A 20,828-nucleotide genomic window follows, 5' to 3' on the forward strand; every position below is an offset into this window, starting at 1 on the left:
TGGTCAGCCTGAGGCTCTGCCAGGCCTGGCTCAGGTGCTCCTGGTACAGAGGTCCCGGGCCGAGGGGCTGGTGGGGACCCGGCTGGCCCTGGCGAGCCCCAGCTGGGTACAGGGTGCTGGGAGAAGCCTCTACAGCCTCCCCCAGGGCCAGAGCGACCCCATTCTTTCTCCTCCATTCCTCCAGTCACGGCACGGTCACCGTCACTGGAGAACACCGAGCACAGCCCGTTTTCAAACCCTTCATCCCACACAGCCACAGCTCCGATTTCCCCATTTTCCAGAGTTGGAAATTGAGGCTCACAGACACCAAGTCACTTGCCAAGGTCACCCGGGGGAGCCAGAATTCAAACCCAGGGTCAAGGCAGTGCTGGCTGTGTGGAGCTGGCGCTGAGGGGCATGGCAGACGCTGGGGTCCACGGGCTGTCCCCAGACCTCCCTGCGAAGCCCCCACCCAGAGCCAGAAGCTGATCCCAGCCCCTCTGCCCACCGCCACTCACCTCGATACCAGACAACCCGGGGCGGGGGCACCCCTGATGCCGCACACCCCAGCACAGCCTCCTCCCCGACAGCGGCGAGCACCACGGCTTGCAGGGCAGACACTGATGGGGCATCTGTGGGCAGAGGGGCGGTTAGACCACCCAGCTCTCCTCCACACCTTCCCTCACATCGCGCCGGCCCGGCCTGGTCACGGCACCTCCTCCTCCTCCTCGGAAGCACCTTCATCTGTTGTTTCCTGCCTCCCCACCAGAATATAAGTCTCTAGATGGTCAATAAATACGTGTGGCAGGCCAGGGTCCCTCCTGCAGATGCCGTGGCCCGAGTACCTGTATAGTACAGGGTGACAGTCTCCTCGTCTGTGCCCACTTCATTAGCAGCCACGCAGGTGTAATTCCCAGCATCCTCTGGGGCTAGCCCCTGAATGATTAGGGTTCCTGGGGGATCCATGTGGATTCTGGAGTCATGCCAGAAAAACATGTCAGGTCATACAAGGCTGGCTCCACGGTCATCATTAATAAAATTATTCAACCTCACTGGTGACTGCCGTTCTGCACTGATGGCTTACTCTGGGTTGCTGGCTAAGCACTGTATGTATGTAGTCATTTCATCCACGAGATTCAGAGAGGTAAGACAACCTGCCCAAGGTCACATAGCCTCAACAGGAGAAGCAGGATCTGAGCACAGGTGGCTCCTGATCACGAACGCCACACGGGGACATTGTTAGGCTTCCAGAGAGAGGTCACTCCTGAGCCTCAGGTGACCCCAGAGAAAGGCAGAGCAGTGCCCCTCCCCCTATGCAGCCCCTGGAGACCTCACCTGCCTGCTGCAGCCCCGGAGTGTGTCCTGGGCTCTCACCTGCTGTCCTCTTGCAGGGCGAGGCCCTCACGGCTCCAGGAGAGGTGGGGTGTGGGGTACCCCGAGGCTGAGCAGCTGATCTTCACCTCCACACCCTGGGAGAAGCGCTGGGACCTGTTGTCGATGCTCACTTGTGGCGCTTCTGCAGCCCAGAGAGGGGACAGTGGGGTGGGGCCATCAGGGCCATCCCGGAACCCTTCCTCTCCCTGCAGCCACAGATGGGGGGCAGACGGAGCCAAGGCCCAGAAGGGACTGGACTGCCACACAGCTGCCCGGGCACTGGGTAGACCAAATGGCCTCCCGGAGTCACCCCAGAGTGTTGCTGGGAGACCTCACAGAGGACATCGGGCAGCTGCCACGGCTGGGTGGATCTTGTCTCCAGGGACCTTGAGGTGGTCCCCAAGGCCCGCCCTAAATTGGCCATAAGCTGAGGTTCCATCCCGGCCCATGGGTTGTTCAGAGTGGCAGTGAGCTATCTACAAAGGCTGGAAAGACATAACTAACAGATCTCCTGCCTGCCGAGCGAATCGGGCCTCTGAGTCTGCTCAACCCACTCCAGGCAGCTGACCCAGCTTTGCTAGCACAAGAAAAGATACGTGGTAAGTTGCCCATTTTCACACTTGGTGAGATAGCATCCTGTGGCAGACTTGGCCACATCCAGGTCTCTGGACTCCAGATGGCTGCTCTTTCTGCTGCCTCCTCTGCTCCCTTCTAGCAGTGCCCCCCAGTGTGCCACCCACATGCCACTGCCAATCTCCAGGACTCAGTCCCTGCCCTACTATTGGAGAGGAAAATGTTGACGATGGAGGGCACTGGACACAGGGCATAGGACAGGACACAGGGAGACCGGCTTTGCTTACAGCAACAGACACTTGGGGTAGATATGAGGAGGGCCTTCCCAGCAGCAGGAATCACTAGGGTTTGATGAGGAGGCTACAGAGTCATCTTTGCCTGAAGTTTCAGAACACACAGGAAGGGCTACTACCCTTGGCAGGGACAATATCCGGGTGGAGGACAGGTGGATGCACTTTGGGGTAGATGCTAAGTAGAGGGCTGGGGGCAACATCAGGAAGTGCCTCACCTCGCACCAGGAGCCAGGTGGATGCCCTCGTGGCCCCGTTTGTGTTGCTGACCACACACTGGTACTGCCCGCTGTCACTGGGGACAACTCCACCGATCGCCAGGGACAGATTGGCTAGCTGGGTAGCTCGGTCTGTTGAGGCAGGCAGGACTCGCCAGTCCCGAACCCACGTCAGATTGTAGGGGGCGTCACCTAGGACCTGGCAGGTTAGGATGGCGGTCTCCCCCGGGGACACAGTCACATTGGGGGCAGGGACCAGCTGTGGCGGAGGGTCTGTGGAGACAGAATAACAGGAGGGACTGAGGGGCAGGGCGGGGATCCTCATCCCCTGTCTCTTGGGACACTTGTCAGCCAGCAAAGCACTTAGGCAGCATCTGCTCACCATCCGGAGATGCAGGAGAACTCGCGTCCCCGCTGCTGGCTGTCACACCCTGGTGGGGCTGCAGAGCGTGCGTGCACGTGTGTTTTCCAAATGACAGCCAAGTGCAAGATTAACAAGCCCCATGTGCTCTTCACACCCTTAGAGCAGAGAACTCCCCCTGGGGAATAAGCTTGGAAACAGCCGGCTCGGAAAGAGAGAATATGGTTCGCTCCAAACCATCCTCTGTCCCCATGGCAGAGCTATTTAGAGCAGCTGAAGTTGAGAAATAAGACCACTGTCCCAAAGGAGCTACGAAGAGCTAACTAAACCACTGTGTGGGCAGCAGAAAGCCAGAAGGAGTGACAAGGTCAGAGACCGCCTGACATAGCGCGGGGGGGCTGCAACCCGGCAGGGGAGCTGAACCCAAACAGGTCCCACACGCCTGTGTGCGATGCCCACGCAGCCAGCTCTGCGGTCACAGAAAGGATGTGACTGACATTCTGGGACAAACGGGGAAATCTTACTATGGACAAAGTTAAGTACAATTCAGGCATTACTGTTCACTTTGCTAGATGTGATCAAGGAAGCTTGATTACTATAAGAGACAAACTACTTTTTCTAGAGATACGAATGTGATGTCAGGATGATTATTATTGAGTTTTAAATATCTTAGCAGACAGGAGATACAGCAAATATGACTAAATGAACACCCCAGTTCCTCAAAGTGTTCGACTTTCCAGCCTCATTTCCAAAATCCCAGAAGCGGAGATGCTGGCTTGCTGTATTGTTGGATGGCCAAGAATCAGGTCACTGAAAGCATCTATGATATTATTCCCTCTTTGTTAAAATGCACACATGGAAAGGGCTGAAAGGAAGTAAATCGAATGCTGGGTGGTAGGATTACAAGTGGCTTTGATCTTCTTTTATGGTTGTCTATGGTTTTCCAGCCTTCCTACAGGGAACATGTAATTTGTTAGAATAGAATGTAAAGTTGTTCAATCAGGCTTCTCTCCAAGACAGCTTAGGTTTGAGATTTAATAAAAACAAACAAGGCCAATCTCATTTTGAGATGGTTGATGGAATTTTTCATCTGGGATGGGGACTCTAACGGGACAGTGGCCCCTGAGATGACCTGCAGCTGCCCTGAAGTCCAGACCAAGAGCTAGAGTCCCTGACCTTTCCACAGCTGAGACCCTCAGGCCACCACAGGGTGACACAGTGCCAGAGCCAGCATGCGGGTGGCAGCACAAACAGCCGCTCTGGGTAAGGGACAGTCCCCAGCCGCTGGACGGAGACTCCTGGGGAGGAATCACAGGTGGAAGAGCCAGGCAGAGGGGGAGGACGGTACACAGAGGGCCCAAGGGACAGACCTGTGACAACAATTTGGGCCCTGGCCCGTCCGGTCCCAGCCTTGCTGACCGCTGTGCACTCGTAGCTTCCCTCCTCGGCCTGGGAAGCCCGTGGGATCTCCCAGCTGCTGTTCCCCGACTCCCTAAAGAGAACAGCAGGGGGCACAATCACAGTAACCTCAGTCAGGCCCCCCACCTTCACCCAGCCCTGGGGGCCCCTGACCCTCATGGTACTCAGCAAGAAGAGGCAGCCAGCCAAGGACAAAGCTGTGGGACCCTAAGCAAGGTCCTTGCCCTCTCTGACCTTGGGCTCCCATCCATACCGAGGTGCTTCCTGCCCCTGGCACCCTAGCTGGAGCCCGCGTACATGTGCTGAGTTTTCCGGGAGACAAGGAAGACCAGCTGGGCTGGGGCTGCAGCCCAGCAGGAATCAGAGCTTTGGGAACCCACTCCTCCAACCCTGGCCATGCTGCAGGTCCCCGGGTTGGGCTGCCCGGGGCGACACAGACCTAGCCCAAGGTCCCTGTCCTGCCACCCACTCCTGAGCACTCTCCGGACCCAGGGTCCGGGTGTGGTCACTCACAGGAAGTGCCTCTCCTCGCCCAGCCGGGCCCCATCACGGTGAAGCTGCAGCCGGAAGGGGAGGGCGCTGTGCACGGAGCAGGAGACCAGCAGGGGCTGGTGTCGGTAGCCATGGATCCTGGGGGGCATGCTGACCAGGGGGGCACCTGCAGGCGAGGATCTGCATTCAGAGCCCCCCACCCCACAGCCCACCCTGGCCACACACTGGGTCAGAGCAGGAGCCAGAGTCTCAAGCCTCAGCACCTCCGCTCAGCGGTCACCAAATGCAGATCCCTGTGCCCCTCTCAGCCTCAGTTTCTACCTGTGCAATATGGGGCAATCCCAGCCCCGAGTGCATGGTTAGTCCTGAGAAGGAGGAGAGGAGTGCTGTGTGGGAGCCATTGGCGTCACACATGTGGCCCACATGTTTCGCCAGTGAAGGCTCAAGTGCCTTTCGGAGTTTTTTTGTTTCTTTGTTTCATTGGTGTTTTTGTTTTTTGAGACAGGGTCTTGCTATGTAGCCTAGGCTGGCCTCAAACTCAAGGCAGTCCTCCTGCCTCAGCCTCCTGAGTGCTGGGAGTACAGGCGTGGACCACCAATTTGGGGACGGGGGGTATGGAGCCCCCTCCCCACCCTGCATCCCATCCATGGGGCCAGTCCCAACATCGGGTGAATCCTGCTTCCAGACTAACGGGGGATCCCAGGCGAGCAGGTGGGGCAGTGCCAGCACCCCTGTGCATGGGGGGCCATTTTCCCCACATCTCTGCTGGGAAAAACCTTTTCATTTCAAAGTAACCACAGGTGCTGGCACAAGGCTGTGGATGCAAAAGTCACATGAATTTTTGAGATAAAACAAATGACTTCAGTGGACTCTCACAGCTTATGGTGAGCCCCTTGGGAGCCCCCATCCCAGCTCCCTCGCCTGGCGCTGGTCTTGGGGTGACAGTGTCTCTCCCTTCAGCCTTGGGGAGGCCTGAGAAACTCCCTGCAGGGTCGGCTGTGGCCACGGCTGCTCAGCGCGGAGGAGCCGGGATGCTCTGGGGCTGAGACAATGCCAGACCTCCTTGGAGCTCTGGGGTGGGGAGGGCAGCTGCCAGTGACATCAGGCTGTAGGCTGTCTGCCACGTCCCGGGGGACAGGGGTGTCGGACCATGCAGCCACGTCCTCAGCCTTGTCACCACAGCTGCCACTCACCCACACACACCGTGCCCCAGCCAGACACTAGGCTCCGTCTCCACAGGCTGAAAGGGCCCAGGGACCCCAGGTCCACCCACACCCCAACCCCAGAGGCCCCTGCTTGAGGCAAATCCTCAGTCCTGGAAAGCAGGGGGGAACAAAAATCTCTGCCCACATCCTTCTGGAGCCAAGACAGAGACCAAAACCCGGAGCTAAAGCCCGACTCCCTCATCTGTGCGAAAGACCAGGGAGAAAAACAGTCCTCTCCCCTGCCGTGTCCTCCCTGCAGCCTCCTGGATGCCATAGAGAGGCCCAGGAGCCACAGCCCCTGTGCACCATGGGAGTCTCGGGACGCACCTTCCTTCTCCTGTGTCCCGTCTGAAGTGGACAGACTGCCCCTTGCTGGGGCCCCTCACAAAGAATTCCCAGGATGTCAGCCGCACCCACCTCCAGCAGAGGGGACAGTGGGCAGGAGGAAGACAGAGAAGCCCTGTGAGGAGGCCAGGTGGCCAGGGAGCCCAGATCCCTCTTGCCAGGACCGGGGGTGGACCTGAAAGGCATTCCCTGCCCTCTGGGGGTGAGACCTCAGAGGCACCTGGGAAACCACACAGACCTCGCAGGTGGGAACCAACAAGCATGGGCAAAGGTGAGATGGTAAATGGCCACAGTAGGATGCCACATGTGGAGAGCTGGCCTGAGCCCCATCATCTATAAAATGGGGACACCTCGGAAGGTTGCAGCAATCGAGTAGTGAGCCAGCGCCCTGCAAGAGCTTAGCCCAGGACTAGCCCATAGGAAGTGCTCAAATGGTGACCAGAGCTGGTATCCCTGAGCGACAGTGACTGTGATTACTGAAGTGTGAGCGCCCGTATGCACCCTGCCTGCTACCTTGTGTGCAGTGCCCAGCACCACAATGGCACATGGTGGACCCTGGAAATGAATGATGGGTGGGTGGATGGATGATGGGTGGATGGGTGGGTGGATGGGTGGACAGATTGACAGATGTATGGGTACCACAAAAGAGATAGGTGGAGGATGAATGGACGGATGGATGAATGGGTGGATGGGACAGATGTATGGGTACCAAAAACAATTGTTGAGTAGGGCTGGGGATTTACCTCAGTGGTTCTGCCACCTGCCTCACAAAGGCAAGGACCCAAGTTTGATCCCCAGTACCAAAAAAAAAACAACTGTTGAGTTCATGGATGTTGGTGGAGGATGAATGGATGGATGGAGAAACAATGGGTAAATGAATAGATGGTCGGTTAGATGGATGGATAGATAAGTAAGTGAGTAGGAAGATGGATGGATGGATGGATGGATGGATGGACAGATGAATAAATGGGTGGGTGGATGAATAGATGACTTTGTTTTAAATCTCTGAACTGAGAGCCTCATCTGGAGCATCTCGGTATTTAGCATAATGCCTGCCAGGGAGTAGCTTTCCACAGAACCTTAATGAGCAAACATTTCCTAATCTAGTCTAATCAGGGAAGAAATCCAGGAAGAAATGAGACTCAGGAGCTCTTACCTGGAGCCACCCCACTGTAGGAAACCCCGGAGACACGGAGGAGGGAGTTCCCCTCGTGGTCCTTGCCCTTCACTTTGAGGTAGAAGCGCTCCTTGGGGGCGTGGAAGGGCGGCCCGCCCCACAGCTGGTGGGTGGACCCATTGGAGAGGGGCTGCGTGGGCAGCGTCAGGAGGGGCCGCCCCGAGTGGTGCGAGAGCTCCACTGAGTCAAGGTGCCCCGGGGCCTGCAAGCCGGTGGAGTTGATCACCAGGGAGATGGGGATGCCTGCGGGGGAGGGGAGAGCAGAAAGAGGGCTGGCGCCTGGGCTGACTCTCGGCCTGCGTGGCCCTCCTGCGCCCACACCCTCCCTTTCTCCACCCGCTCCTGCTCCCGCGGGGGTAGGAGACAGAGCCTGGGGCCTGCTGCTGTCCGTGGTGCTGAACTCCACTGCCCATCCACCTTGGCTTCCTAGGGCTGTGTCACGCCCGTCTCTGCAGACCTGGTCACGTCCCCAGCCCCTCAGACCGGTTTCAAGAATGGACCCAGATCAGGCGAACACCTAGCTGGGGATTCCCTGACTCCAACTTGTCCCATTGCTCAGCTTTCGCCTGCCTTTCTTTCCCTGTCTTGGTGGCAATCCAGCTGTTTCCACAGCGTCCCTGGAGACAGAACTGGACTTGACTTTCTTCATTGCCTTAGATAATCCGGGAACTTCCGCCAAGACCCTCCCTTCAGACAGTTGTTCATTTTTTCTCTCAAAGATCATCAACAGCAGCCAGTGGGTGTGACTGGTGGGACCCTTGAGACGCCTATGTCTTCTGAGGACGCTGAAACCCCCAGGCAGATAAGGATTCTGGGGACCTGACTCCTGGAAAGCCACCCCGGTGACACAGGCCTTTGCCCTGCACTGCTCCGAGGGGAGACATCCACATCCTGTTAGCCACAGAGCCCTCGGGCCCTGATGTCCTGCACTGAGCCAAGTACCCATCACTATCTAGCATCTGCAGTTGCTTTGCTGTCTCTCTTCTTTTAAAAAAACATCTTGCATCCCCATCTTGATCCTAAGCAGAAACCCAAGAAGGTCCCATGTGGGATCATCCTTTGTCCACTTCCCCGGGGACAGGTTCAGTCTCTGCTCGGCACTGCCCTCAGAATCTCTACTGTCCTGGGTCTAGGGCAGACCTCTGTCTCCTGGCTTCTCCCCGCTTTCTGCTACTGGCAAAACAAACACAGAATGAGCTCATGGCTCCCTTTTCATGCTGAAGATGCTCCTGCTGGTGCTGGCAGGGAAGCCAGGAGGAGATGAAAAGAATGACAAACCCCAGGAAGACCTGGGCACAAAGGGAAATCTTGAGGGCCCAGCACACACCGCCTGGGTCACCTCTCGGTGATCCCGAGTGTCCTGACCTGGGCCCAGCCCCTCCCAGTCCCTTCTGAGCTGATCCCACCCTCTGAAAGGGCACAGCGAGGGACCACATTTTCCAAACTATAGTTAGGACCCTGATCTGGCTGCTGGATGGCATTTTCTGACTACACAGGACCTGACTCCCCAGGAGGAGCTGCCTGGGGCCCACAGGCACCCTCAGTCCCTGGGGATGACTTCCAGTTGAAAACTGTGCCTCCAACTTCAATGTCCCCCCAGGCTATGCCGGCCTCCATCCGCCAGGGGGCGTCCAGGGGTCCCCCGGGACACTCACCCCTTCAGGGCAAGGCAGCACTCCTTTGTGGTGAACGGTCAGCTCACGGGCACCTGTTCTGTCACTGAATGAGTGCCGTGGTCACTGGGGAGCTAAGGGCGCCCTAGGCATGTGAGTGCAGTAATAAAAGTGACAACTTCGGGGTCCGGGAGGCCTTTGGTGGCTGGGAAGATGTTCTGGAGGCAAATGTCACACATCACCTGGGCTGGGGCTGATGGCTCTATGTGGTGTGATTGAAGAATAGCATGTGCATAATTTTTAAAATTTATTACAGTAAAAGGCACATTGCTATTCAGTCCCCCTAAAATCCTCCCCCTCACCTCAAACACACTGATCCCATCGTCATCGACACTTTCTGCAGCAGCTCTGGAAATCCTCTTTCGTGAGTGTCTGTAGTTGTGCTATTTCGGCTGCCTGAATTTCTTGAATCGATTTAAAATATTGACCTTTCATGGCCATTTTCACTTTGGGGAGGAGCCAGAAGTCAAACACAGTGCCAGAGCTGGTAAGTAGGGTGGATGAGGACACAGCGGCATGTTTTGGGGAGCTGTCTTTCCATTGGATAGTGCTGGGCAGCCGTGTTCACTGAGTTTTGTTTTATAAAGACACTCAGGAAAGAGGACACCAGAGCAGCTGCAGTAAGTGGTCAGGACAATGGGATGAGTGAGTTCCAAGCGAAGGGGAGGACTGGAAGGGATCCACTGTGATGTGCCTTTTACTGTGATAAATCTTTGCAATTTAAACATTGATCCTATTTTTTGATCCCTCCAGGTACATCCACATGGACTGGGAGGAGGGCTGAGCCTCAACTCTTCAGGGTCCCCACCAGTCACGCTATCTGCAGGGTGGCGAGCGCGTACCTTCCAAGGGCCACTCGATGGTGTGGTTGAGGTCCAGAGAAGACTGGGTGGAGAAGCCGGCTCGGAAGTCAATGTTGCTGATGCCTGTGATCCTCACCGAGTGGCGGCCGCTGCTGTAGACCTGGCATAGGTCCACATGTCACCTGAGTGGCGGCCTCCACCACCCAGCTCCGGGCCAGGAGGCCTGTTACATGGCCCATCGGTCCCACGGCAGCAGCTACAGAGCTCCCGCCTTTGCGGACACAGGCAGCTCACGTGACCCCAGGTACAGGCGCACAAGCCCTGCTGACCACCCCAACCTCTCTTTCAGCCCCCCAATACCTACAGGCCCTGTCCGCCCTGCACATCTAACTCCCTCCTCACCGTCCCCCTCGCATTAGGGCTCAGGGCTGAGAGATGTCAGAGATCTGAAGGCAGGAGTTGGTGCTCCCCTTCCACCTGGCACCCACCACAGTCCTGGGCCCAGCAGGCGCCCAGGGAATGCCCAGCCAGCAGGTACTCAAACCATCCTAAGGCAGCAGCCTGCTCCAGCCTGGGACGCTTGGGAGCCAATGCAGCCTGCAGGCCCTGGCTTCCAGCATCCACCGACCATAGCTGGCCCCCCATAGTCACCCTGGCCTCTTCTGCACATTCCTCAGGTTCGAGCCCTAGCCAGCTTGGACAGCCCTTGGAACACTGAGGTGGTTTCTCCAAGTTCTCCATTGCCCCCAAACTGGCCCCAAACCACTCTACTTCCTCGGCAAGCAGAACTCTCCTCTGTCCTTGGACCTTGACTTGGGTTGCTATGCCAACATCCCTGCCACTCGCCAAGCCCCCAGGGAGGTGGGATGGAGATGCTGCTCCAGCTCCACCCCACATGCAGGGTTCCTACCTTGATGGACCACAGCCCCGGGTGCTTGGGCTTAAAGGCTACCACCTTGGCTGAGTCGGGAATGTTGAGCAGCACGTTGAGGCCCTTGTCCTTCTGGAGGATCCTCCCTGCAGAAGCCCCAAGTCCCACTCAGTCCCCAGCCCAGTCCTGGGCCACCATGGGCCCGCCCACAGCCCACAGACCAGATGCTGGCCCCAGGCTCCCCAGGGACCAACCAGAGGGAGGCTGCTATTTTAATTCCTGCCTTCCTGCTTCCTCCCGCCCCCCTTCTCCACTGTGTCCCCCACCTCATCAGTCCTGGAGTCCCGGGTCTCAGCCCCTGCCACCCTAGCTCTGGGTCTTTGTCCCATCCCGGTTTCCGGCTCAGTCTCAGGCCCGCCGAGTAGTGGCACATACCCAGCGGATCCCGGACTTCGATCTCAGGCCCTGGCCCGCTCAGGGAGATAGTGACCTCCTTGAGGCTGGGGTCGAAAGGGATTCTCCACGTGTGCTCGCCCTCCTCCTCGTGGTCTGTGGACAGCAGGTGCACCTTGGAAGCCTGGATTGCCGACTCCACCCACTTCAGCACCTGCAGGGATGCACGTGACACTGACGCCAGGATCCCTGGTGCCTGGTTGTGTCTGGCCCCCGTGGGGCGGCTCCCCAGCTAGCAGCAAGCCGTGACACCCCACATAGGTTTTAGACAGCATACACAGTGTCCAGGTGAACTCCCCACCTTCCTACTGTGAGCCTGACTCAGACACTGTCCCTGCTTGGCTTCTCCAGCTCGGAACTAAGTGACTCCAGTCAAGGCCCCCTGAGGGCTTGGCTGGGGAGGAGCAAAAGTGAGGCCACAGCCCACTGCCTGCCCGAGACCCTTCCCTGCATCCCCCCTCCTCCCCCCTTCCTTCTTTCCTTCCTTCCTTCTTTCCTTCCTTTTATTTATCTATCTCTCTGGTTTATACTGATATTTCCAATTCAAATTTCACATTGCAGGGTTTTTTTACTTAGTTTATTTGATGATAAACCAAAAAGCAAAGAAATATTTACTCAGTAGTTTGAAGCTGGAAGGACAATCTATAGCAATTTAGAAACTACGTCTCTCAAATAAGTAAAGATGGTAACTTTTCATTTTTGGTTTGTTTGTTCATTTGAGATAGACTCTTGCTATCTATTCCAGCCAGGCCTTGAACTAACAGTGTGGCCCAGGCTGGCCTCGAACTCATGATCGTCCTGCCTCAGCCTCCTGAGTGTGGGGTTTATAAGTGTGTGCCACCATGCTCAGCCACTGCCAACATTTTCTGACTCAAGATTTTCTCTTATAACAAAATGTAAGGGAAAGCTGCAGGTTTACAATCAAATAAAGTAAATTTTAAAATCTGCCACGTGAAATTTGAATTGGAAATATCACAATAAACCAGGTAGATCTATAAATAGAAAAACAGATATAGATGATAGATATAAGATAGATAGATAGGTGGATAGATACATAATAGTTATAATAAATAGGTAGACAGATACAATAGATGATGGATAGAGAGACAGACAGACGGACCAGCAGTGTTGTGCACAAATCCCCATATCTATCTCAGTTTCTAAACACATTGCCCCTGCAATACCTTGGAGAAATGGCTAATTCCAGGTTTCAGGCAGGGAATTCATGAGGCCAGCCTGGGAGAACTGGTTATTCCACAAAGCATAAACCTATCAAAGACAAACGAGGACACGGGAAAGGGCCCCAGGAACCAACCGGAGGCACTCCTGCTGGCTAAATCTGAGATAACTTGAGCCCCAAAAGACAGTAAGAATCAAAACACACTGAATTATATAATCCATGTGCCCTAACAGCCTTGAAACAGAAAAAGGAAAACTCAAAACAGTAACACCTCGCCTGTCCCCACAGCTAGTGACCTCCTAATTCCCGAGAAAGGACTCAGCGAGGCTCTTGCCTTCCCAGTGAGAATTGAACTACAGAAAAACTAGATCACGCCTTCTGAGGAGCAGACGCTCTTCCTGGAAGAGAGCCCGTAATAAATGTGGAAGGAATGAGGCAAGTAGGAAATCATTATTTTGCAACCCCTAATGAAATCATCGTTTCAGGCCAGGCTCCCCGTGGAGGCCGAAGCCATCATATGAAAGGCTGATGGGGAACTGGATGTCCACATGCAGCCGCAGCGCTGCCCCCACTCCATGGCCTGAGTCACAAAGGGAGAGAAACAGGGCCTCGCGACGCAGAGAGCTGCCGGTCACCCACTGATCAAACCTCTCATCAGCCACAGTAGGACAAGGAGACATTATTTGTCCCTTGATGTGGACCAACAGCAAGTACACACAGCAACCACTACGAGCTCCTCCTGCCAGAATGCTAGCTGTTGTCTACCTAGGCCTGGGCACACTCAGTGTAGGCAGAATACAAGGGGCAGAGGGAAAAGGAAACAATCAGCTGAGTCCAGGGCACGTGATGTGGTACAAGTCAATGCCTCTTCAACAACTATGTCACCAGAAAGAAGAGCAGCTGGTTCCAGACTCACGTGGACTTTTTAGACATAACAACCAGACCAAAATATGTGCCATCTGATAGACTTAATGGCACAAAAACTGCTGTAAAGAACTTATCGAGGGCTGGGGATTTAGCTCAGTGGTTCTGGTGCCTGCCGTATAAGCTCAAGGTCCTGAGTTTGATACCTGGTACCAAAAAAAAAAAAAAAAGACATATCAAAATGCAAACTTGGACCAGGTATCAGATACTAGGAAACTATGATTGATTTTATTGGTAATATTTTGGTTATAGTGGATAATAACTCTCTTTTTTTAAAAAAATTAAATTCCAGGGCTGGGGATTTAGCTCAGCAGTGCCGCCGCCTGCCTCACAAGTGCAATGTCCTGAGTTTGATCCCTGGTACCAAAAAAAAAAAAATTCCATGCTAGGTCCTAGGGGTGTAGCTCAATGGTAGAGTGCTTGCCTAGCATACACAGGCTCTAGATTCAACTCAAAGAAAGGAAAAAGGAAACTAAATTATTTATGTGTAAGATGTCACAATAGAGAAGATGGGCAAGATCGAGCACAGCCTGGGCCACTTGGTGACTTAGTGAGACCCTTTCTCAAAAAGAAAGAAAAAAGTATACAGACAGATAAAGCAAGTGGATCAAAAACGCTTGTTCCATCTAGTTGGTAAGTATGTTCTTTTTGCTATTCTCTATCTTTGAGATTTTTCATAGTAATTTAAAAAATAAAAGTCATTTTTAAATGACAAATGTGCCATGACTTTAATACAAACAAGAGTAAGCAGAGTGGTGTGCAGCTGCTCACTAATTCCATTTAACTGGAAGTGGTTTTCTGGAATGCTGTTTGAAGGAGATGTGCAAAACCACACCAGCCTCCATAGGAAAAGTCCCGTGATTGATTAGCAATGTCTGCCACGGGTACAGCCTTAGCCAGTGGTGTCTTGCATGCCATCTATTGGCCATCCTGGATCTAAATCCTCCAGCTCTGCCTGCGATGTGGTCTTCTATGTTAGGGAAGGGAAGGGGAAAAAGAAGGGAATTGGAAGAATCATCTGAGATTTAGAAAATGCATATGTTTTGTTTGTGCTGAGCTGAAACGTATGTGGTAAGATTTCAATTATCACAGGATAAGAATTCGGTATCCTGACAACTAAAGTGTTTTGAAATCTGGAGCTACTCCAGTCTTGCTTCTGCCTAGATTTCTAAACAGGGTGTTTCTCATAAAGGTCCCACCTGTCTCAGCAAAGCAATGGAGACAAGGTTCTTGGTCCACGTGGGGTTGGGCTGGAAGGAAGCTGTGGCCAAGGGACCCCAGCTGGAGAGGCCAAGAGAGGCAAGGCAAGGCGGGCGATGCCCCTTGACAGCCAAGAAGCAGCTCTGTGACCCCTGTCCTTTGCCAGGGCCAGGTCCCGTCAGCGGTCAGGAGGGCACCGTAACACGCAAGGCAGCCGGGCGAGGAAGCCAGACACAGGCAACAACCGCCCGTCAAGTCACACCCGCTACTGTGTCGCAACTGCCATGACGAGCTTGTTCGAGGCTGTTCTGATGGAGAAAGATGCTCAGCAGCTCCGGCTACTGAACCGCGGACAGTACTGGGACCCAGCTAGCACCCACTGTGCCAGGCCCTGCGGGGGGAAGGCCTCTGGACCCCGTGCAGCCCCCAGGGCTCCGGGGTGGGATGGGAGCCTCCCGGGCACAGGGCCTCCATTAAGCAAGCGCAGTGTTTATTTGGCGCAGGCAATGGGTTCCAGATGTTAGCGGCCGTGGGCCTGGGAGCTGGCGCCGGGCTCATCTCCTGGTCGCTAATGGGGGAGGAATGAAAGAATCTGGCACTGCTACCTTGGCCAGATGGCTGCCGTTCGGCCCTTCGTGGCACATAAATCATCCCCGGAGACTGCTCCCAAGACTCCTGACAGCCGGGGCAGCTGAGGAAACAGGAAGGGGACCAGGAGGCCAGATGGACTCAGTGCCGCAGATTGGGTTTCCAGGAGGCTGGCACGGAGTGACAGGGAGAGACCCTAGTCCTGAGCTCTGGTGCTGGCCAGGAGGACACCCTAGAAGTTGCCCCGGTATTTTCTAGAGAAATCTCCTCTCTGGGGGGCTTGCATGGAACCAGGGGCATTTTGCAGCTCCCTGCAGAAGTCCAGGAAGCTTGGCCTTTGCTAACCCTTACCCAGGACTGTTTCCTTCCATCCCGGCCATCCCCTCCCACAGGGGAAACTGAGGCATGCAGTGCCCAACTTTGTGCTCAAGGTCCCCCAGTAGATAGGGACAGAATTGCCCTCAGAAGCCCAGCAAGTCTTGTCCCCAGCCCAGGCCCCAACCACTCCACCACTGCCTGCCCCTGGGAGGGGCCCAGGATGAGGTCACCTCCAGGCCCCTCCTGGTCCCTTAATCAGAGCCACCTGGTAGGAACCTCCTCGCCCCCAGCCTGGCCCTGTCTGTCCTAGAAGGCAGTCGCCTGTCCCTAGTCTAACGCAGAATCAGGGCAGCTCATCATCTGTGCCTGCCGTGCTGGGTCCTAAAGGGTCCCAGAACGGGCCATGCTAAGTTGGGGAGGGGGGCACACGGGGGGCACAGAGGAGAGCAAGTGGCCTCCTGGAAGAGATGGGACTTCCCTGCCCCAGAGGCTGACCAATGATGATGAGTGTGCCAGGCTCTTCAGCCCCTGCCCGGCCCCCATCCCCTCCACATCCCTGGGGCAGTGACAGCAGCCTGAGCTGGGTGTGCTGGACAGAGCGGGGGGTGCCACCCCTTGGTCCTCCCTAAATCTCTACCCCAAATGCACACCTCTGGGACAGGGCCAGAGGCCACACTGCTCGCCTCCGACATGGTCCCCGTCTACCTCAGGATGCTGAGACCTTTGGTCCTGCCCTCACCTTCCCATCCCTTAATTACCCTGGGACCCCAAAGGGGGCTCCTGGGGCCTGGGGGCCCCTCCACTGCTGGAAAGAGCTGCACATGCTGGAGCCACACTGGATGGGAGGTCACCTCCGCCCCTCACCTAGAGCCACGCTGCACACCGCAGGTGCCCAGGGAGCAAGAGAGCAGTGTGTGGAGCGTGTCGCTCCTGCAGTGCCAGATGTGCTCCGAAGGGGTCACAGGCCAACCGCACGGCATGGCTTGGAGAAGCTCTAGGGGCAGCTTCTCCCAGCTGGAGTCCCCAAAAGACATTCCTCTCCCTCCTGGGGGAGGACAGCAGCCCCGGCTACCCCCGCTGAATTCCCAGGCTTGCTGCATGTCTGGGAACATCTGGAAGGAGCCGGGACCAAGGCATTAAGCTGACAAGCGACAGGGCTCTGTGTCCAGAGAAGAGCGAAACCAGCCCCTCCCGGAGCGGCCAGTCCAGGTCATTGGTGGTCTCACCGAGGCAGACACACTGCCCACCAGGGTCCCATGGCACAAAGTGGGGAATCACACCAGAGCTGGTGGCTTTGCCACCTGCAAACCATCCTCCAGTCCCCCGCACCCCCCCATCTGACCTCCCTCTGGCAGGACCCAGGTTCCCAGGAAGTTTTGAGCAGTCAGCGAGGTCTCCCCAAAGCAAGCACCAAGCTGTCCGCCTGCTGTGTGATGCCTCACGCCCTCGCGTGGGGCTCAGTGCCAGACGAGCCTGACACGCCAAAAGCCAGCGAATGTGTCGCAGGAACTGTAAACGCCATCTGTCATCGGGGAGTTAAGGCACGCTAATCTAAACATGGCCCTGGAGAGAGAGCTTGCAGCCAGCAGCTCACAAATACGCAGCACACGAAACCTCTCCCTCAGGCCACAGCAGCCTGGCCCTGTGCACAGCCTCCCCACACCTTCCCCTCCTCAGGCTCCAGGGAGCAACATCCACCCCCAGCTATTTCCCCGGCACCTGCTACTCACACAGGCATAAAATGGCAATCATGCAAAGCAACACGTGGGTGAAAGAGGCCATGAGGAGCCTCGATGGACACAGGAAGTCCAGGGTGGCCTCGGTGGGAAGGTGGGAGGGGCAGAGGAGCCAGCAAGATGGAGCTGGAAGGACAGCAGCCCTTGCCAAGGCCCTGGGGTGGGAGGAACTGGGGACACAAGGAGCCAGCAGAGGACAGCGAGGCCATGGGTAGTAGCCAGGGCAGAACACAGCAGTGAGGTCGGGAGGGCAGAGGGCCTGACGCGGTCCAGGCACACTTGGGGGACAGCAGACGGGGCCTGTGCGTCAGGTCTGTGTAGGAGGCTCTGGGCCCCTGAAGGCAGTGTGAGGTAGGGAGGTTGCATCCACATCAGGGGCTCAGGTGCCCAGAGAGGTCACCAGCCAGCCGGAAGGATCGGGGCAGCTGGGAAGGAGGGGACTGGGTGTGGAGAAAGCAGCCCCGGAGAGGCCTGCGGAAGGCCAGGTACGGGCCCTGGAGCCACAGAGCCGAGTCCTCCAGCAACAGACTCTGGCGGCTCCGCCTCTTCCACCCACCTGGGCTTCCCAGGCTCTGGGGAGAAGCTTGGAAGAAACCCCACACCTGCACTTCCGCCAAATGTCCTTAGGGTGGAGCCCAAGGCTTTTGCTCTGAGCTACACCTTCAGCCCCTTGCCCTTTTTTTTTTAATTTTGAGCCAGAGTCTTCCTAAACTTACCATGCTGGGTTTGAATTTGAGAGCGTCCTGCCTCAGCTTCCCAGAGTACTCAGATTAGAGGCTGAGCCACCATGCCCAGCTAAGCCCCAGCCTCTGTACCTGTAGTTTTTGGCCCAGAAACCCAAAGCACCTGTCTGAGCTGGGTGGGGTGTGGTGAGACAAAACCAACCCTCTCCAGCTGAGAGCCTCCTGCGCCCACCGTGGGGAGGGATGGGCACTCAGCACTGCTCAACCCTGACTGCTGTTCGATCACCAGGGGCAGCCCCCCGAGGGGGTGGACGCGGGCAGCGACCTCACTCACCTCTGTCACCTGTTGCTTGTCCAGGTGGAACACCTGCCCCGAGCTGGTGGAGGCGATCTCCTCATAGGCTAGGTATCCCGGATGGGTGCGGTTGCCACAGTCCCCGGTCAACACAAAGACCACCTGGAAGATGGGTGTGTGGCCTGCCTCATGACTGCCCGGCCACCTGCCCCAGGATGGAGCGGCTAGGGACAAGGTCACTCCTCTCCTGGGCGTGGGTGATGCTTCTGTAAGATGCGAGTGTGCCCACTGCAGGGGGATCCTGAGCCGAGCCAGGACAAGTGCACATACGGGACAGGAACACAGGAGGTGCTCAATAAACAAGATAAAATCCACAGCAAAGCAGGGCATGGAGGTAGACTCATCTTGGAGCAGCCCCGGAGGCTTCAGGAAGGAGAAGCCTGACCTCTCTTCTGAGCCCTGGGATGCTAGGGTGGGCACATGAGGTGCGGGGACCAGGGGCAGAGGTGATGAAGACAGATGGCAGACTCGGGTGGGTGCACAGGAGGGGGCTGGCATGGGCCTCACCAGGAGTGAGGCCGGCAGGCAGGCGGGAGCTGCACTCAGGGTCCCCGGGTCGGGGGCTGGGCCTCGCTCACCTGCGACTGCTTCAGCTGCAGGAGGCGCAGCAGCTCGTCCTTCCTGTGGTAGTCCTTGGCACGGGCATCTGAGAAGACGTAGATGAAGGAGCCGGGGTTGGCCACCTCCACGGCGGCCTGGATGGCCTGCACGCTCATCTCGGGGCAGTCACCGCCTCCCTGGGGAGAGGGATCGGGTCAGCAGCTGCCACCTGCCTCCTCCGGATGGGACACCCAGAGACACCTCCAGAACAAAGGGGAGTTGGGGACCCGCATGCCACCTGTCCCTCGGCACCCCCGACCTGGGCTCTGCTCCGGTGCCTGCCTCTCCCTTCCAGAAGGACAGCGTAGCGTCGGCCTGCTTTAGCTTACACAAGCTTCATCTCTCATGCCTATGCCTATCCCATCCCATGGACTCCAGTGAGGGGTGCCAACATGACACCAGGAAGCCCCACCCGAGTATCTAATCACCAGTGTGACAAGTGTTGGGGGGGGCATGGGAACAGCTAGCAGAGAGCCCCAAGAAGCCCCTCATCGCCAAGCTTGAAGGACAAAGGTGCAGACAGGAAGGGGCGGGGTGGGGCGGGGCAAGAGGAAAGCGTTGGAAACCACCTTCCAAATCCTCTTTGCAACCTGCCCTGGCTTCAACCCCAAATCCACCGCACCCCTGCCACCCTGCCCAGCAGACAGAGCCCCACCGTGGGACGAAAGCTTGTGTCCTTGTCACCCATGTTTGCACTCCCAGCCTGCAGAAGCAGGATTTGCACACAGGCGTTTTCAGTAAACGCTTCTTCCTGATCTGCTGGTTCACCACACGAGGACTTACTGGGCCCTGCTTCCTCAGCCCTCCACTGGGTACAGATGCCTCCTCCCTCTCCCCTTTCATTCACTCATCAAATAATAAGCTGTAGATGCCAGGCACAGGGCTCAGGAGGGAAGGAGCCCATTCGGTACAGCTCACCAGGGCCCCAGGCTGGGGCACAAACTGCCGCAGAGCTGAGAGGAAGCCATGAGGGGAAGGAGGCCGCCATCTCCACTCTCAGCTGGGGCAAAGACTTGGTTTCTGTCATGGACTGGGAAGAGCAACAGGGAGGGTCAGCAGCTGGGGCCAGGGCCAGCCCACCTGCACGTAGAGTTCTCTCAGCTCCTTCTGGAACACCACCGGGTCTGCAGTGAGCGTCACTGGGCCGATATCTGTGGGAACAGAGGCCCAGATGGGCTTGGGCCCAGACCAGGGCCAGGAGGGAGGTCCAGGGAGTGCGGAGACAGCGCAAAGGGCAAGCCCAGTCCCTCCTTCCCAGCAGCAGTCCCCCGCTGAGACTCCCCTAAGAACACCCCACCCACTGCCACTCTCAGGGAAAAAGAAAGACAAAGAAACAGAGATGCAAATGAATCCACTCTGAAACACACAGCACGGATCCGACTCCAGCAGGTCAACAAGAGTGAAGGGTCCAGAAACGTACATTGGTATGTTCAAAAGCGTGGCCAGGAAAAGTGCCCCGATGGCCCCAGACGTGTTGGGCAGGAAGTGAAGCCACAGGAGCATCCATCAAGGGGGAGATGCAAATGGCCTGGGCACTCTGGAAGGCAGTGGAGTTTCTAGAGTGCCCAGCTTCACGATCCCGCAAGGTCACACTGACAGGTTCATGCAGAGAAACACACACACACACACACACACACACACACACACACACACACACACACACATGGAGCCTTGTACTCCAGTGTTCATGGAGGTCATATTGTCACGAGCTAAAGCCAGCAGCAAGTCCGTGTCCACCAGCCAGTAAGTGGGTAAGCCCACTGCGGCAGATTTACGTTCTGGAGTCTCCCCTCGACCATAAGAAGTACACAGCAGGATCTCCACGGGCCCCCAAGTCACAGAGTACCAGCCCCTGCATATATGATGTTTTTTTTCCTATATGTACATAGCACCTGTGATAAAGTTTAATTTATAAATTAGGCATAGATTAACAACAATAATGAATAATAAAATAGAACAATGGTAACAATATGGTGTAGCTGGGCCTGGTGGTGCACACCTGTCATCCCAG

General features: G+C 56.3%; 1 protein-coding gene across 6 annotated transcripts in view; it reads right to left on the reverse strand.

Moving 5' to 3' along the window:
- Positions 1 to 20,828, reverse strand: part of Hmcn2 (hemicentin 2) — a 127,271-nt gene that overhangs the window by 92,930 nt on the left and 13,513 nt on the right. For all 6 annotated transcript variants that reach the window (XM_087183051.1, XM_087183050.1, XM_087183049.1 and 3 more), the window contains exons 2-14: positions 19,898 to 19,968; positions 18,796 to 18,954; positions 18,197 to 18,319; positions 11,216 to 11,387; positions 10,820 to 10,926; positions 9,949 to 10,069; positions 7,413 to 7,676; positions 4,728 to 4,872; positions 4,166 to 4,287; positions 2,435 to 2,707; positions 1,354 to 1,495; positions 825 to 952; positions 498 to 611 (exon numbers count right to left, since the gene is read on the reverse strand). In XM_087183051.1, the coding sequence (XP_087039177.1) occupies positions 498 to 611; positions 825 to 952; positions 1,354 to 1,495; positions 2,435 to 2,707; positions 4,166 to 4,287; positions 4,728 to 4,872; positions 7,413 to 7,676; positions 9,949 to 10,069; positions 10,820 to 10,926; positions 11,216 to 11,387; positions 18,197 to 18,319; positions 18,796 to 18,954; positions 19,898 to 19,968 (1,941 nt within the window). The remainder of the gene's footprint in view (positions 1 to 497; positions 612 to 824; positions 953 to 1,353; positions 1,496 to 2,434; positions 2,708 to 4,165; positions 4,288 to 4,727; positions 4,873 to 7,412; positions 7,677 to 9,948; positions 10,070 to 10,819; positions 10,927 to 11,215; positions 11,388 to 18,196; positions 18,320 to 18,795; positions 18,955 to 19,897; positions 19,969 to 20,828) is intronic.

The sequence above is a fragment of the Heterocephalus glaber genome, unplaced genomic scaffold (assembly GCF_053883595.1).
Source record: "Heterocephalus glaber isolate CG9 unplaced genomic scaffold, H.glaber_assembly_v1.0 deba00001479, whole genome shotgun sequence".
NCBI lineage: Eukaryota > Metazoa > Chordata > Mammalia > Rodentia > Bathyergidae > Heterocephalus > Heterocephalus glaber.